The 15,341-nt window shown below is 59.8% G+C and overlaps 2 protein-coding genes across 10 annotated transcripts in view; one reads left to right on the forward strand and one right to left on the reverse strand.

Annotated features, from left to right (window-relative positions):
• Positions 1–12,512, forward strand: SCYL1 (SCY1 like pseudokinase 1). 3 transcript variants are annotated; one of them, XM_070427517.1, is made up of 18 exons: positions 1–163; positions 498–638; positions 748–870; positions 947–1,173; positions 1,550–1,640; positions 1,719–1,874; positions 4,795–4,953; positions 6,171–6,278; positions 7,235–7,348; positions 9,018–9,173; positions 9,743–9,931; positions 10,053–10,128; positions 10,400–10,564; positions 10,798–10,940; positions 11,598–11,669; positions 11,759–11,971; positions 12,062–12,122; positions 12,249–12,512. In XM_070427517.1, exons 1-18 carry the CDS (start codon positions 53–55, stop codon positions 12,371–12,373), a joined length of 2,430 nt encoding a protein of 809 aa, XP_070283618.1. In that variant the 5' UTR covers positions 1–52; the 3' UTR covers positions 12,374–12,512. The 3 variants fall into 3 exon arrangements, with proteins under 3 accessions (XP_070283618.1, XP_070283619.1, XP_070283620.1); XM_070427518.1 differs by lacking the exon at positions 12,062–12,122; XM_070427519.1 differs by lacking the exon at positions 1–163 and having other exon boundaries at positions 553–638; positions 748–875.
• Positions 12,365–15,341, reverse strand: part of LTBP3 (latent transforming growth factor beta binding protein 3) — a 17,925-nt gene continuing 14,948 nt past the window's right edge. For 6 of the 7 annotated variants that reach the window (XM_070427510.1, XM_070427509.1, XM_070427508.1 and 3 more), the window contains 9 exons: positions 14,893–15,060; positions 14,642–14,725; positions 14,311–14,439; positions 14,093–14,230; positions 13,857–13,997; positions 13,577–13,738; positions 13,406–13,486; positions 13,195–13,326; positions 12,365–13,047 (listed from right to left, as the gene is read on the reverse strand). In XM_070427510.1, coding sequence (XP_070283611.1) covers positions 12,887–13,047; positions 13,195–13,326; positions 13,406–13,486; positions 13,577–13,738; positions 13,857–13,997; positions 14,093–14,230; positions 14,311–14,439; positions 14,642–14,725; positions 14,893–15,060 — 1,196 coding nt within the window. In that variant the 3' untranslated portion in view covers positions 12,365–12,886. The remainder of the gene's footprint in view (positions 13,048–13,194; positions 13,327–13,405; positions 13,487–13,576; positions 13,739–13,856; positions 13,998–14,092; positions 14,231–14,310; positions 14,440–14,641; positions 14,726–14,892; positions 15,061–15,341) is intronic. The other variant, XM_070427511.1, reaches the window with a different exon arrangement.

Genomic DNA, 15,341 nt, shown 5'->3' on the forward strand with positions numbered 1-15,341 from the left:
GGGCTGCCGAGGACCCGGAGTAGAGGCGCCCGAGCCCGCGGCGGCGGGGAGGATGTGGTTCTTTGTCCGGGACCCGGTCCGGGATTTCCCGTTCGAGCTCAGCCCGGAACCTGCCGAGGGCAGCCCGCCGGGGCCCTGGGCGCTGCACCGCGGCCGCAAGAAGGTGAGCGCGGCCCCGCGCTCCGCAGGCCGCGGCGGACCTCGGTCTCGCCTAGTCAGCGCCGCCGGCCCGCCGCGTCGCGCCCGCCTGACGTGGCTGCGGAGCCGCCGGGACAACGGGCAGCGGGAGGGGGACGGGCGGTGCCGACGTGGCGGGAGGAAGGACCGAGGACTGACAGGCGGACGGAACCGGGGTCGCTGGGGCCCGGCTCTGTGCCTGAGGACGGACCTGGGGAGAGACCCGGCCGGCGCTCTCTTCGGGCCGCTCTGGGGCCGCCGGGGAGCCGAGTGGTCAGCCCGGCCCGGCCCACGCCCTGAGGCCCCTGTGCCCTCCCCAGGCCACCGGCAGCCCGGTGTCCATCTTCGTGTACGATGTGAAGCCTGGCGCCGAAGAGCAGACCCAGGTGGCCAAAGCTGCCTTCAAGCGCCTCAAAACGCTCCGGCACCCCAACATTCTGGCCTTCATCGACGGGCTGGAGGTACTGGCTGCCCATCTCTGCCCCCCACTTTCTCCCAGTGCCCACCCTCCTGCCTCAGCGCCGGATGTGATCCCCGTTTTCCGTCCCCCTCCCCCGTGTCCCCCCTCAGACCGACAAATGCATCCACGTAGTGACAGAGGCCGTGACTCCGCTGGGCGTGCACCTCAGGACGCGACAGGAGGCTGGTGGCCCCAAGGAGCTGGAGCTGTCCTGGGGGCTGCACCAGATTGTGGTGAGGCGGGGGCATGGCCGTGGGAGCGGGGCTGGGGGTGCGGGTTCTGGGCTGTAATGGCTGCTTCTGCCCCCAGAAAGCCCTCAGCTTCCTCGTCAACGACTGCAGCCTCGTCCACAACAACGTCTGCATGGCCGCTGTGTTTGTGGACCGCGCCGGCGAGTGGAAGCTCGGGGGCCTGGACTACATGTACTCGGCCCAGGGCAATGGCGGGGCGCCCCCCTGCAAGGGGATCCCCGAGCTCGAGCAGTATGACCCTCCAGAGTTGGCTGATAGCAGTGGCAGAGCCGTCCGAGAGACGTGGTGGGTGCCCCCAGCTGCTCTGTTCCAGAAGTCCCTGCAGCCTCAGGACCCCTAGACTGGCTGGCAAGCACTCCCCTGGCCCGTGCTGTCCTCAGGGGGGAGGGGGTGTGGCAGGATAAACGCAGGCTTTGGGGTTAGGCAGCTCTGAATTCGCAAGTTGTGTGACCTGAGACAGATGCCCTTGTTTCTCTGAGCCTCGTTTTTTAACATCTGTCAAATGGGCTAATGCAACCTGCTTATTGGGGCTGATGGGGGAGGATCAGCTGAAGGACACAGCCCAGGGTCTGCCATGCAGTGTGTGCCCGGTGCCCCAGGCAGGTTGGAGGCCTATGCTGGCAGGTGGCAGGGCCTTCAGCAGCTCTGGTCACTGTCTCAGGTCAGCCGACATGTGGCGCTTGGGCTGCCTCATCTGGGAAGTCTTCAACGGGCCCCTACCTCGGGCCACTGCCCTGCGCAACCCTGGGAAGGTGAGTGTCTGGTCCTCCCCAACCCCTCCCTGCCAGCCAGCCAGCCAGCCAGCCCTGACGCTGACCCTTCTCCCACAGATCCCCAAATCGCTGGTGCCCCATTATTGTGAGCTGGTTGGAGCCAACCCCAAGATGCGTCCCAACCCAGCCCGCTTCCTGCAGAACTGCCGGGCACCCGGTGGGTTTATGAACAACCGCTTTGTGGAGACCAACCTGTTCCTGGAAGAGATTCAGGTGAGCCATCCCACCCTGGGCTTTGGGCCTGCATTCCTCACCCCATCCCCTCCCCACTTTGCAGGCTCCCTCATAATTAGATCTTCTGAGACCACAATGGACTGTGGAGCGAGGCTCTCTGAGTTCAGACCCTGGCTCCTGCTCTCATTTATGTGTGATCTCCCTTGGCTAAAGCTCTGTCCTAATAACAGTACCTTCTAGAAGGGTGTGGTGAGGATTCACTGAGTTTAAAGTGCATAGTATGGTGCCTGGCACGTAGTAGGTGTGCAGTGACTGCTCCTGGCCATTAACTCCACTCATACATGCTGGCTCTATCCCTGATGTGTGCCATGCCCGTGCTGGGCTGCCGTCTGCGCAGGAGGGTGGAGGAAGGAGTCAGATCCCTGCTCTCAAGGATCCAACAGGGATCAGGTTCCTCCTTGGGAACTCTCGTTGGAGAAGAGGGACAGGAAACACATACATGAGGAGGCCTGTGTTCCCTTGGAGGGCCAAGCACCAGGGAGGAAAATAGCAGGGCAGGTGCTCAGGGAAGGGCTCTCTCGGGATATTTGAGTGGAGACCTGAAGTGTGTGAACGTAGGCTGGGATGGTAACTGGGGAAGAGTGTTCCAGGCAGAGGGAACAGCACATGGAAAGATGGTGAGCAGGGAGCCGAAGGCTTACCCTCTGAACCTGTTTCTTTATCTGATGGGGGTGACAGTACTGTCCGCTGGCCCATAGAGTTGCAAGGAGTGCAGGAGAGAGGCTCTACCCTGGACAGCTGCTCCGACCCGGCTGTGGGGGGCACACAGGTGCCTGAGAATCTGGAGTGGGGAGGTGTGGCAAGCACTTCATAGACCTGGGTGGAGGATGGAGAAGCTGAGCTGGACACAGCGAGTCCTACTGCCTCCTGGGCAGCGTGGGGGCAGCAGCACCTCTGTTCCGTGGAGTTCTTCTCACATGGCTGGGTCTGCTGGCTGCCCTTCTCCTTGAAATGCTCTCCATAGCAGAAGGGCTGTTTCTGGCCAGTAGGAGTGGGTGGCCAGTGGCCAGGTGGCGGAGCGGTGGAGAGAGCCCAGCTGTGACTCTGGATATGCAACCTTGCATGTGGTTTGGCCTTTCTCTGGGCTTTGGCTCCCCCAGAACCCTGCTGTCAGAGCGCCAACCCTGCCTCCCATGCTGGTAGAGCCCCTCGAGGGCCAATCAGGTCCTCTTCATCCCCAGCCAGAGACCACCGCTCCTGGGCGAGGCAGTGGCTGTGGGGGTGAGGGGACAGCAGGGAGCACAGGAACCTCGGAATCATGTAGGACTGGGTTAGAGTCTCAGGAGCTGACCTTGAACCTTAGCCTCCTCGTTTGTGAATGGAATGACAGCACCTGGGTGTAGCACAACCGAGGTCCCAGACTGTTGAGTCAAACCCTCTCCTCTCTGATTCTTTTTTTTAAAAAATATATTTTATTGATTTTTTAACAGAGAGGAAGGGAGAGGAATAGAGAGTTAGAAACATCGATGAGAGAGAAACATCGACCAGCTGCCTCCTGCACACCTCCTACTGGGGATGTGCCTGCAACCAAGGCATATGCCCCCGACCGGAATCGAACCTGGGACCCCTCATTCCGCAGGCCGACGCTCTATCCACTGAGCCAAACCGGTCAGGGCCTGACCGATTCTTAGCATGTGAATTTGGACAAGCTCCTTTCCCTCTGTTCTTCAGCTTCCTTGTTCGATTAAAAAAAAAATGGTTGGGTTTTTTTTTTTTTGGATTTTTGTAATGTCTTGGCCAGTGTGGCTCAGTGGTAGAACATTGACTCATGTACCAAAGAGTTGCAGGTTTGATCCCCAGCCTGGTCGGGGCACGTGCAGGAGGTAACCAATTGATGTGTCTCTCTCACATCGATGTTTCTCTCCCCCTCCCGCCTTCCCTTTCACTCTCTCTAAAAATCAATGAAAAAAATATCCTCAGGTGAAGATTAACAAAAATAAATAAATGAATAAATAAAATTTTGACTTAAAAATATTTTTATTGATTTGAGAGAGACATTGATCAGTTGCCTCCTATATGCACCTCGACCAGGGATCGAACCTGTAACCTGGATATGTGCCCTGATCAGGAATTGAACCTTGACCTTTTGGTGCATGGGACAACACTCAGCCAACTGAGCCACACTGGACAGGGTGCTTCCTTGTTGGATTAAATGTGGATTATGTTGGTACCTTTATAAAGTTGGGAGGATGATTATGTAATCTGTGTAAAGGTTTTAGTACATAACCCTGCCTGGCATGTAGTCTGTCCTCCAGAAATACAAGTTGTGGGTATTATGGCCTCTGAGAGGTTAGGACTAGAGGAAACTGATTTGACAGCCTGGCTCCTTGGGCTCAGTGAGTGGAAGGACCAGGCCTGGGGGTAAAGTAAGCCCTGTCTTCCCACGTGAACTCCACCCAGCATGGGGTTACAGCTGTGCCCAACCCAGCCAGGGTCAGGGGAATGGGGTAAGCCGCTTCCCCTCTCTGAGCCTGTTTCCTCATCTGTGTGATGGGGTTAGTGGTACATTTTGGGTTGTTGTGAGTAGAGGCAATGCTGATACAGGGCCCGATCCCCATAGTGGCTGCTTTTCTAGCAACAGGTCAGGTGCAGTGATGAGAATGACACTGATTCTATGATGTGCCGGGCACTGTGCTGGCAATTGTGTCATTTTCTGGGGGAATCCTCAGAACAACCCTGGGAGGTGGTATAGTTATTTTCCCATTTTACAGATGCAGGAACCTTGCCCAAGGTCACATGGCTGATAAATGGGAGACCTGGGATTTGAACCCAGGCAGTTGGACTCACAAGCTTAAGTTCTTTAGGCTGTGGTGACTCCCTGTCCTTGCCTGTGGCTGGGGAGGGCCATGACCAGGCTGCTTTCTTCCTCCTGCATCCTGTCCTGTCCGCACTCCTGCAGATCAAAGAGCCGGCTGAGAAGCAAAAGTTCTTCCAAGAGCTGAGCAAGAGCCTAGACTCGTTCCCCGAGGATTTCTGCCGGCACAAGGTGCTGCCCCAGCTGCTGACTGCCTTCGAGTTTGGGAATGCGGGGGCTGTGGTCCTCACCCCCCTCTTCAAGGTGAGCGGGGCCAGGGGCCTCAGTGAGGGGAGATGGCAAGGCTAAAAGCCTCAGGAACTGTGTGTGGGGCCAGAGACTGGCTGGTGGATCGGAACCACAAAAGAGAAGGCCGCATTGTGGGGGTGAGCCCCGTGGAGCCGTTCTCGGGACGGGCAGGCTCCAAGCCCATATGAGGAGTTGGTTAGGGCGGACCCAAGGCCATGTGAGGAGTTGGTTAGGGCGGACCCAAGCCCATATGAGGAGTTGGTTAGGGCGGACCCAAGCCCATATGAGGAGTTGGTTAGGGCGGACCCAAGCCCATGTGAGGAGTTGGTTAGGGCGGACCCAAGCCCATGTGAGGAGTTGGTTAGGGCGGACCCAAGGCCATGTGAGGAGTTGGTTAGGGCGGACCCAAGGCCATGTGAGGAGTTGGTTAGGGCGGACCCAAGCCCATGTGAGGAGTTGGTTAGGGCGGACCCAAGCCCATGTGAGGAGTTGGTTAGGGCGGACCCAAGGTCATGTGAGGAGTTGGTTAGGGCGGACCCAAGCCCATATGAGGAGTTGCTTCCTGCCGGCCAGTTGTCAGGGAGGCTGAGGGGACTTTTGGTCTTTGGGGAGGGGAAACCTTGTGCCTCCAAAATTCTTTCTCCAAAGACCCCTGGCTTCAGAGTCCTCAGTCCTTCCTCCATGTCACCAAGACAGTTCTCCTGTTTGACCTGTGATCCCATCCTGGTTCCCAGGGCCCAGGAGATCACCTGCTCACCACCTCACTTTCCATCCTCCCTCTTGACCACCTGATCTTCTTTGGGCTAGGTCTTTATCCCCTTCCTCAGACCCCAGTCTGCCCTTAACGGGGCACCAGAACGCTTTCTCCTGAAGGGACTTGGCGAGGAGGGAGCAGGGAGGACAGCAAGTAAGTCCTGTGTCACTGGGAACCCCCAGAAATTGTAGGCGGAGATGTGTGTGCATTTGGCTTGTAGGTACCTGAGTTTAGGGAGGGGCGCAGCACTTCCATCAGCCTCCTAAGAGAGGCTGACCCAGAAAAGTCAAGGGCAGGGCTGACTGAAATGGAATATGGGCAGAGTGGCTGCTGAGGAAGTGACTCCCCCCCCCCCCCCCCCCCCCACACACACACCATCACTCCATTCCCACCCTGGAGATCAGCAGGAGTTAAATAAGCCTACTGACATCTCCCATTCTGTGGCTGTAGCTGAGCCCCTTTCTGCTCCTTCCCTCAGGTGGGCAAGTTCCTCAGTGCTGAGGAGTATCAGCAGAAGATCATCCCTGTCGTGGTCAAGATGTTCTCATCCACTGATCGGGCCATGCGCATCCGCCTCCTACAGCAGGTAGCCCCGGCCAGCCCCCTTCCACTCCACCCAGACTCCACCTCGGTTGCTGGGGAGGCCCCTGCCCTGGCACTCTAGAAACCCCTTCCCAAACATACATGCAGGTAAGGGACCAGTGAGGCTGTGCTGTCTGGAGTCGAGATCATCACAGGACTCATTGGCAGCTTTGGGAAGCCCAGCCGACCCTGGCTGCAGGGCTCAAACGCTCCCATCTCCAGCCTCTGTTCAGTAGACACTGGCTGAGCCCCTCACTGGGATACGGTAGCACTTTAGCCCTCTAGAGTAGGGATAATGTCTCCTGCCAACCCCAGGGCAGCTGGGAGCATCAGACAAGATTGATGAGATCGAGGGTGGGGGCCCTGAAAACTAGGAAATACCCGGTGGCTCTCAGGTATTGCCTCTCCAGCTGACAAATGTACCAGCCCTCATCCAGCCAGTGTGGCTCAGAGGCTGTGTCCACCCATGAACCAAGAGGTTGCTGGTTTGATTCCCAGTCAGGGCACATGCTTTGGTTGTGGGCTCGATCCCCAGTAGGGGGCGTGCTGGAGGCAGCCAATTGATGTTTCTCTCTCATCAATGTTTCTATCTCTCTCTTCCTCTCTCTCTAAAAATCAATAAAAACAGTAAAAGGAAATGTACCAGCCCGCCTCACAACCCTTGTCTGGTTGGGGATTATACCCCCTTTTACGAAAGAGGTAGTGGGAAGTCTGAGAGGGGGCGTGACACAGTTGGCTTGCTGAGGACCAGAGTCCAAGCGCTCCCACTCCCAGTCCCTAGCTCTTCCCAGCATCCTCCTGGCCTCTTCTCACTCATTAGCTTGAGGCCAGATTCCACATGGAGGTTCAGGAGACTCACTTGGCTGGCCAGTGCCTGCCAGGTGGAGAAACCAAGCCAAGAGTGGTCCCATGGCGGGGGTGGGGGATGGAGGGACTGACTGAGTTTTCCCACTTGGCCAGATGGAGCAGTTCATCCAATACCTCGATGAGCCAACAGTCAATACCCAGATCTTTCCCCACGTCGTGCATGGCTTCCTGGACACCAACCCTGCCATCCGGGAGCAGACCGTCAAGGTGGGTGTGGCCAGGCCCAGAGCGGCCACCCTGGTTTTCCAAGGGTTGGAGGGGGCTTACCCCAGGACACAGAGGTCTTGATTTTGGCCTGTGAGTCTGAGAAGGTTATAGGATGGGCAGGCACCATCCTGCATGTGGATCCAGGCCATGGGTGCAGCTGAGCAGCTGTGGGGGGAGAGGTGGGCATGGCCTATAGTCCTCTGTTCAGTAGACACTGGCTGCGCACCTCACTGGGATACAGTAGCACAGGCAGACCGGACTCCCTGCTCTCATGGAGCTTCTTTTGAGGGGATGGGTTGTGGGCTTGGCAGACAATAAACAGAATTTAAAAACATGTATCACATTAGGAAGTAATAGAATGTGAAGAGAAGGGTTTTACAAACAGTAGTCAGGGTAGACCTTGCTAAGGAGGTGTCATTCAAGGAAAGGTGAAGGATCGAGGTACATGGAGATCTGAAGGAAATGTGCCTTCCGCAGAAGGAATAGCATGTGCAGAGGTCCTGAGGCTGGCAAGTGCCTGGAGTATAGAAGTAGCAGCAAGAGGTTTAGTGTGGCTGAAGGGATCTGGGCGTGGGAGTGGGCCCTGAGAGATTGGTGGGGTTGGGGGCCAGGGCCTCATAGGGTGTGGCAGGGAGCTGATGCATTCGATGGAACGAGCCGAGCATTGACCTGGTCAAGAGAACCGCTGTGTTGTGTGGAGAATTGACCCTCAGAGCAAGGGTAGAAGCTGAGGTACTGTTAGGGCCTGTTGCAGTGGCCCAGGGAGAGAGGACGGAGGCTGAGATGTTAGTGGTAGCAGCAGGAGGAGAGGGAAGGGGCCACATATTGAAGGTGGGATCTATGGTATTCACTGATGGGTGGATATGGAGTCAGGGAGGCTCCGAGGCTTCTGCCCTAAGCAGCTGGAAGGTTGAGTTGCCATTTACTGAGAAGACCGGGAGGGACAGGTGTGCGGGAGGAGTTGGGCTGAGTCTTGGTCATGTCTGTTAGACAGCCAGTGGCGATGTCCTCTGGCTATGCATGTGTGCAGTTTAGGGAACGAGTCTGGGCTAGGGGCGCGCATCTGGGCATTGTCGGCTAACGGGCATTCAGGGCCCTGGGAGGGTGAGATGGCCTCGGTGAGGCGTAAAAAAGACGTGGCCTGCCGGGTGGCTCTGGGGGTCTGAACAGTCAGAGCTCAGCAAAAGGAGGCCAAGAAGGAGCAGCTGGCGGGGTCAGAGGGGAACCAGGAAAGGGTGGTGTTCTGGAAGACCAGAGACCGAAGTTTCAAAGAGGAGGGTGAGCTCAGGGGTGTCAGAGCTGCTGAGGGTCGAGTTCGGTGAGGATGGAGATTGGCCATTGGATTTAGCGACATGGGAGTCACTGGTGCCCTCCACCTGAGCCGACTGGTAGAGAGTGTGGGGTGCAAGTCCCAGGAGGGTTGCACGCATGCCAGAGAGAGCAGATGAGAGGTGGGAGACAGGAGTGCAGACAAACTTAGGAGGTTTTGCTGTAAAGGGGAAAGGGAAGTGGGGTCCCCGTCCTCAGCACTGTGGGTACAGGACCAGGTTGGGAGGTAGGATTGGGAGGGCTTTGGCAGGTCAGTGCCCGGGGCCACCGGTGGCCTCTGCACCCTCCCAGGAGGTCCTTCTTCATGTGGCCCACAATGTCCACTGTCCCTGCCCTGCAGTCCATGCTGCTCCTGGCCCCGAAGCTGAACGAGGCCAACCTCAATGTGGAGCTGATGAAGCACTTCGCTCGGCTGCAGGCCAAGGACGAGCAGGGCCCCATCCGCTGCAACACCACCGTCTGCCTGGGAAAAATCGGCTCCTACCTCAGCGCCAGTGTGAGTGCCCTGCAGAGCGGTCAGGAGTTCTCACTGTCACAGGACCGCAGCCTCCTCCGGGGCCAGGCCTCCTTGTTTGTGAACCATCTTCCTCCCAGAGACCTCAGTCCTAGGTCCTCCCAGCCCAGATGTCTGAGAGTGGAGTGCGTTGTGCCGGGTCACACAGCCAGTAGGTGGTGGATCTGGGAACCGAACCCGGGCCTGCTGGGCCCCACAGCCTGTGTGCACCCTCTCAGCCAGGTTTTGTAAATGCAGACACTGCAGTGCCCAGATAGTTGACAGGAATGAATGAATTCGGTCAGTGGGGCAGATGGGAAGGAGGCACCACCCCCACCCCAGGGCAGCTGCTGCTCCGGCCCCCGTCACCTTGTTAGTCCAGTGATCTGGGGGGAGAAGCCGAGATCCAGAGTTTCAAGTCAATTCTCCCCCACTTGTTAGTGACTAACCCATTTTTTAGCCTCTGGGAGCCCTGTGGACGGACGGCCTCTGCTCTGGGAAGTGAGGCCTGGCAGTTCTGGGCCCCAGGACTGACCCTACACTCAGGGGCCCTCTCTCCTGCTCCACCCCAGACCAGACACAGGGTCCTCACCTCCGCCTTCAGCCGGGCCACTAAGGACCCGTTTGCACCGTCTCGGGTTGCCGGTGTTCTGGGCTTTGCTGCCACCCACAACCTCTACTCGATGAATGACTGCGCCCACAAAATCCTGCCCGTGCTCTGTGGCCTCACTGTGGATCCTGAGAAATCTGTGCGGGACCAGGTGAGGCATAAATGGGGCCTGGCCCTGGAGCTGGGGCTCGGGGGGATATGTGGGCCCTAGCTGGCCTCTTGGGCTCACAGGAGCCCTGGAGGCCCCAGCTCTGCCCCTTGCTACCCCACAGGCCTTCAAGGCCATTCGAAGTTTCCTTTCCAAACTGGAGTCTGTGTCAGAGGACCCCACTCAGCTGGCCGAAGTGGGTGAGTGGCCCACACTCATGTTCCCTCCTGCTACATCCTTGACTGCTACGTGTTTTGGCCCCCTTCCACCTCGTTGGAGTATCTGAAAGCTGGAAGAACCCTAGAGAGCAGACTTGATACTACTCTCCCCACCCCCATCTTGCAGATGAGGGCAGGCAGGCTGCAGAAGGGGTGCCCACTCTAGATCCCTCTGTTGCACTTATTGCCCTATCACACTCCCCATGGACCCCCGAGGCGCCTACACCTGTGTCTCTCTCCTATCACTGCCCAGAGAAGGATGTCCATGCCGCCTCCAGCCCTGGGATGGGAGGAGCCGCAGCCAGCTGGGCAGGATGGGCTGTGACAGGGGTCTCCTCGCTCACCTCCAAGCTGATCCGTGCACACCCCACGGTTGCCGCAGGGGAGCCCAATGTCTCCCAGAGACCCACGCCTGAGGGTGAGTGTCTCAGACCGGCTGCATCAGTGGCAGAGGGTTTGGAGGTGCTGGCACCCAGGAGCTATTCTTGTCTGACTCCCCCTGGGGTGGTGACATAGGAGACAGGGTTGGATCTAGTCCCCTTAAGAGCTTCCCCTCCCTACACTCTGCCCCCACCCCCAGAAACCTCTGCCCTGTTCTGAGACTTTTCTGGGCCCCAGTGTGTGGGAACTCAGTGAGTCTCTGCTTCCCAGGACTTCCTGCCCCGGCTCCCACCCCTGCCCCTCCCACACCCGTTACCTCAGGACACTGGGAGGCACAAGAGGAGGGCAAGGACACAGCAGAGGACAGCGGCGCTGCCGACAGATGGGATGACGAAGACTGGGGCAGCTTGGAGGTGAGTGGGGCTGAGGGGGCCTCCCAGGGGGACCCCAGCTTAAAGGCCACAGGCTGCCATTCAAGGGGCTCCTGTGGGCTTGGCTTGTCTCAGGCCTGTCCTCACCTGCATCCCTGGTGAGTAGACATCATGGAGTGGCCACTGTGGCCAGAGCTGGCAGATGAGCTCCCCTCACCTCCAGGGAGCAGGGTGGGCAGTGAGAGGCCGGAGGGCACGGGTTGGAGCAGCCCACTGAGCCTCCCTTTCGCCTGTCCCTGTCCCTCCACCTGCTTCAGAGCCCAGCTAGCCCCAGTGCTCAGCAAGGAGAGGCCACTCCCAGGCCTAGATCCAGACCAGTCCTCCCTGGGGGAGGGGGGTTCAGGACAGGCTGAGGATGGAGTGGGGCTTTGGGCCCAATTTCCCCATCTGCCTGACTGCAGTTTTGGGGGAGGGGTGGAACTCTGGATCTCATTCCCAGCCTAGAAGAGTGACGGAGGCCAGGTTCAATGTGTGCACCTTATAGATGTGAAGCAGGGCTTGAGGAGCAAATGAGGTGAAGGCAAAAGGAAAAACGGTGGAACCCATGGCTAGGAAGGGGCTGGAGGGCTTCCTGCCCTTTGGCAAGGGGTTGGAGGTGGGGGGTGGTCCTATGGTCTTTCTCTCCTTTCCACACTGTAGCAGGAGGCCGAGTCTGTATTAGCTCAGCAGGACAACTGGAGTACTGGGGGCCAAGTCAGCCGTGCTGGGCAGGTGAGCTGATTGGGGCAGGTGTGTGTCTGCATGGAAAGCTGCGCCTGGCCCCTCCCTGTCTGGTGCTACCTCCCCCTTCTCTTCTGCAGACCAGCAACCCTGACCACAAATCTCCCGAGTCGGACTGGAGCAGCTGGGAAGCTGAGGGCTCGTGGGAGCAGGGTTGGCAGGAGCCAAGTCCCCAGGAGCCACCCCCTGAGGGCACTCAGCTGACCAGCGAGTATAACTGGGGTGGACCAGAGCCCAGTGACAAAGGCGACCCCTTTGCTGACCTGTTGGCGCGTCGGGAGGTTGGCACCCAGGTACTCAACTCAGTCCAGTGGGAGGGTGCAGACCTGGGAGGGACCTCCACAGGGAGCTGGTCTCCATTTCAGGCCATGCTTCCTTTTCAGCCAAGACCTGATTCGTGGGGTGATGACAACTGGGGTGATGATGGCCTGGAGACGGAGAGCCGTAAGTGCTTCCCCGAGGAGGGCTGGCACACCAGGGCAGTCCTCGCCTCCCCCTCCAGCAGGCCTGGGCTGGGAATCAGGCCCACTTGTCCCGAGGCCCTCAGCCTGCCTCCCCTTCCTGTTGCAGGGCAGGCGAAGGCTGAGCTGGCCCGGAAGAAGCGGGAAGAACGTCGGCGGGAGATGGAAGCCAAACGTGCTGAGAAGAAGGCCGCTAAGGGCCCCATGAAGCTGGGGACCCGGAAGCTGGACTGAACTGCTGGTGTGGGTGCTTCCCAGCCACGGGGAACAGCCCCATGGATGTATTTATTGTACAAACCATGCCAGCCCGGCCAGCCCGGCCAGGCACATCTCACATGTACATAATCAGAGCCACAATAAATTCTATTTCACACCCCTGTGCTGGGCTCCATCTGCCCCTCCGAGGAGGCTGGGGTCTGGCACTGCCCTGTGGAGTCCATGCCTACCACGGAGGTGAACATAGAGTTTGCTTCAAAAGCCAAGAATAAAGAGACAGGATCTGATTTATCAGTTTCTAGGAAACACCCTCTGGGAGGAAGGCCGACAGCGCCCCGGAGACCCAGCATCTACCTGTAAACCAGGTGGAGCCAGATGGGCCCCCTCGGGACATGGGGCTCTGGAAGGGTCTACAGGCCTGGCGGGTCCCTGGGTCCGACCCCGAATCGGGGCAGAAGGTAGAGGCTGAGCTCGCCCCCGTGTCGGGCAGAAACCGCTTGGTGATTGCTGAGGTCCCGGTTGAACGTGGTGTCAGCGGCGACGCTGGGGACGCTGGGACACACAGGCCCCGTGCGGGCGGATGCGCGCATAGCCGGGTTTACAGACACAGCGGAAGGAACCGCTCGTGTTTACGCAGCGCTCGCTCTTGCACAGCAGACCGCGCTGGTTCAACTCTCGGCACTCGTCGATGTCTGGAGGTGGGTGACAGGTGTGGGCTTTGCGAGGGGACCGGAACTGCACAGCCCCTGAGCTTTTCTGGTCCAGGCAGGATGACACATGGCCCCGCCCCGCCCCGCCCCGCCGCCAGCCTCTGGCCCCGCCCCCTCCGCCCAGCTCACCCACGCAGCGCGCTCGGGAGGCGTCAAGCTGGAAGCCACCCGGACACTCGCACACGGCGCCGCCGGGCCGCAGCACGCAGCGGCCGCTCACGCAGCGGCACTCGTCCGAATCCTCCTCGGAGCTGTCCTCCTCTGCGCAGCCAGCAGAACAAGACGTCAACACCGCCCAGTGATGGCCTGACTCCCGCCTGCGTCCCCTCCCTACACTCACCGCGCGGTGGCTTCCCCAGCAGTAGGGGGCTCGCGTCCCAGAAGGAATTGCTCTCACTCTGCGATGTGGGGCACTGAGATCCTGGGAGGGGCAGTCAGTGGTCAGCGTGGTCAGTGCACTCAGCTCCTGCCCCCAATTCCCTCGGGGCCAACCCTTCCCTGGTCGGCTCACCAGCTCCGCGTGGTGGGCACGGGCGGCACTGGGCACCCCAACCGCGGCCCTGGCGACAGCAACAGTCCTCAAAGGTGAGGGTGGGCCCAGCCAGGGGGCGCGCACACATGCCGTCCTCTCCGCGCTGGGCCCAGCACACGTCCCGCTGCTCCGGGGCACGCTCTGCGGAAGGGGACCTGTCAGGGAGAAGCCCAAAGCAAGGACCACCCACCTGCACCCCAAGGCTTCACACAGCAGAGGGCCCTGGAGTCCGTGCGATGACCCTCGCCCTCGCCCTCACCAGCCGGGCTCTCGGGGAGCTGGCAGTCTCGGCCAAAGGGCCCGGGCACCCAGGGCGGGCGACACTCGCAGCGGTAGGAACCCGGTAGGTTGACACAGCGGCCGGGGTGGCAGGCTGCGGGGTCCTGACACTCGTCCACGTCTACGGACAGTGAGGGTATGGATGGGGGAGGTGTCACAGCTCCTCCCAGGCCACCGCCTTCCTCCTGTTTCCCCAGCCAGCACCCCGGGCCTCACCCATCTCCTCGGGGCTCAGACACTGGCGCTGGGCAGGGCTGTACTCGGCCGGGGGCGTGCAGGCGCAGCGGTAGCCGCCCCGTGTGTTCTCACACACTCCGTTCCGGCAGTTGGACTCGTCCAAGCACTCGTCCACGTCTGCAGGGAGAAGAACCCAGGCGGTAGCAGCCGGCCCGGGGTCATGCGTGTCTCCTGGCCGCCGGGCCGTCGGCACTCACCCACGCACTCCAGCAGGTTCCCGTCGTAGTAGAAGCCCTGCTTGCAATAGCACTCGTAGCCCGGCTGTGTGTTCACGCACTTGCCCTCCTTGCAGATCTCCGCCCCGAACAATATGCACTCGTCGATGTCTGCGGAGTGACAAGCCGTGAGCGCACAGCAGCCTCTACCTGCGGGGCCACTGCGGCCTGGCAAGCCCGGACCCGTGAGCCAGGCTGACCACCGGAGCAGAGCACGCTCGGTGGGAGAGGCTTTTCCCGCCGCTCAGTGAGTGGTGGGGGCGGGGCTTGGTGGAGGGGCGGGGCCGGCGATGGCGGTGTGGGCGGTGCTTACCTCGGTGGGCCGGGATACCGTAGTTGACAATGTTGTTGTCCTGGGTGTAGCCCTTCCCATCCGGGCAGAGGCTGTGGAACTCAGCTGCGGAGTGAGAGCGGAAGGAAGGAGGCAGAGTTGAGCAGCACGTGCGTGCCTGCCTGCGTGCTGGCTACCGTTTCACCTCGGAGCTCCCAGCTTCGTTCCCCCCGAATCCATTTCCTAATGAAGAAACAGGTTCTAGGAAGGGAAAGGGCCTGCTGGCTCCTGACCTGAGCTGTAGACCGGGCAGGGATAGATCTCACAGTGGTCTCCCCAGCCAGCCCCCAGCGAGCAGCAGCACTCCTGCTGGGTGACGTTGGTGGCCAGCACACTGTCGCAGAACACCGTGTCATCGAAGTTCAGGTAGCACTCCTTCTTGTGGTGGGGCTGCTCCACCTCTGAGGGGAGGAAAGGGCAGCTCAGGGTGCTGATACCGTATTTTCCTGTCCACTCGGCCCACCCACCGCATCCCTCTGCTCCCCCACACTCCCTGCCTCCCCAGTGCCACCCAGTGATGGCCACCCTCCATCCTCAAGCCAGGTCTGGCCCCACTGGATTCTTCCAGGCAAAAGAAATTTCTCCCTGCTCCCCGAATTCCAGAGGCTGGGACCAGGATGCATCTCTGAACCCCAGCTGCAACTCAGAGGAATCATCTGGTCAGAAGAGGGAGCTGGGAGGC

Source organism: Myotis yumanensis, unplaced genomic scaffold, assembly GCF_028538775.1.
Source record: "Myotis yumanensis isolate MYYU_CA2020_CCGP unplaced genomic scaffold, mMyoYum1.0.hap1 SCAF_10, whole genome shotgun sequence".
In the NCBI taxonomy this organism is placed as follows: Eukaryota; Metazoa; Chordata; class Mammalia; order Chiroptera; family Vespertilionidae; genus Myotis; species Myotis yumanensis.

Excerpts from the sequence above, each read along its gene's own strand:
- SCYL1 (XM_070427517.1), top strand. The coding sequence starts at position 53 with ATGTGGTTCTTTGTCCGGGACCCGGTCCGGGATTTCCCGTTCGAGCTC. Across the intron at positions 871-946 it reads GGGGGCTGCACCAGATTGTG|AAAGCCCTCAGCTTCCTCGT; the intron begins GTGAGGCGGGGG and ends TTCTGCCCCCAG. Across the intron at positions 12,123-12,248 it reads TGGCCTGGAGACGGAGAGCC|GGCAGGCGAAGGCTGAGCTG; the intron begins GTAAGTGCTTCC and ends TTCCTGTTGCAG.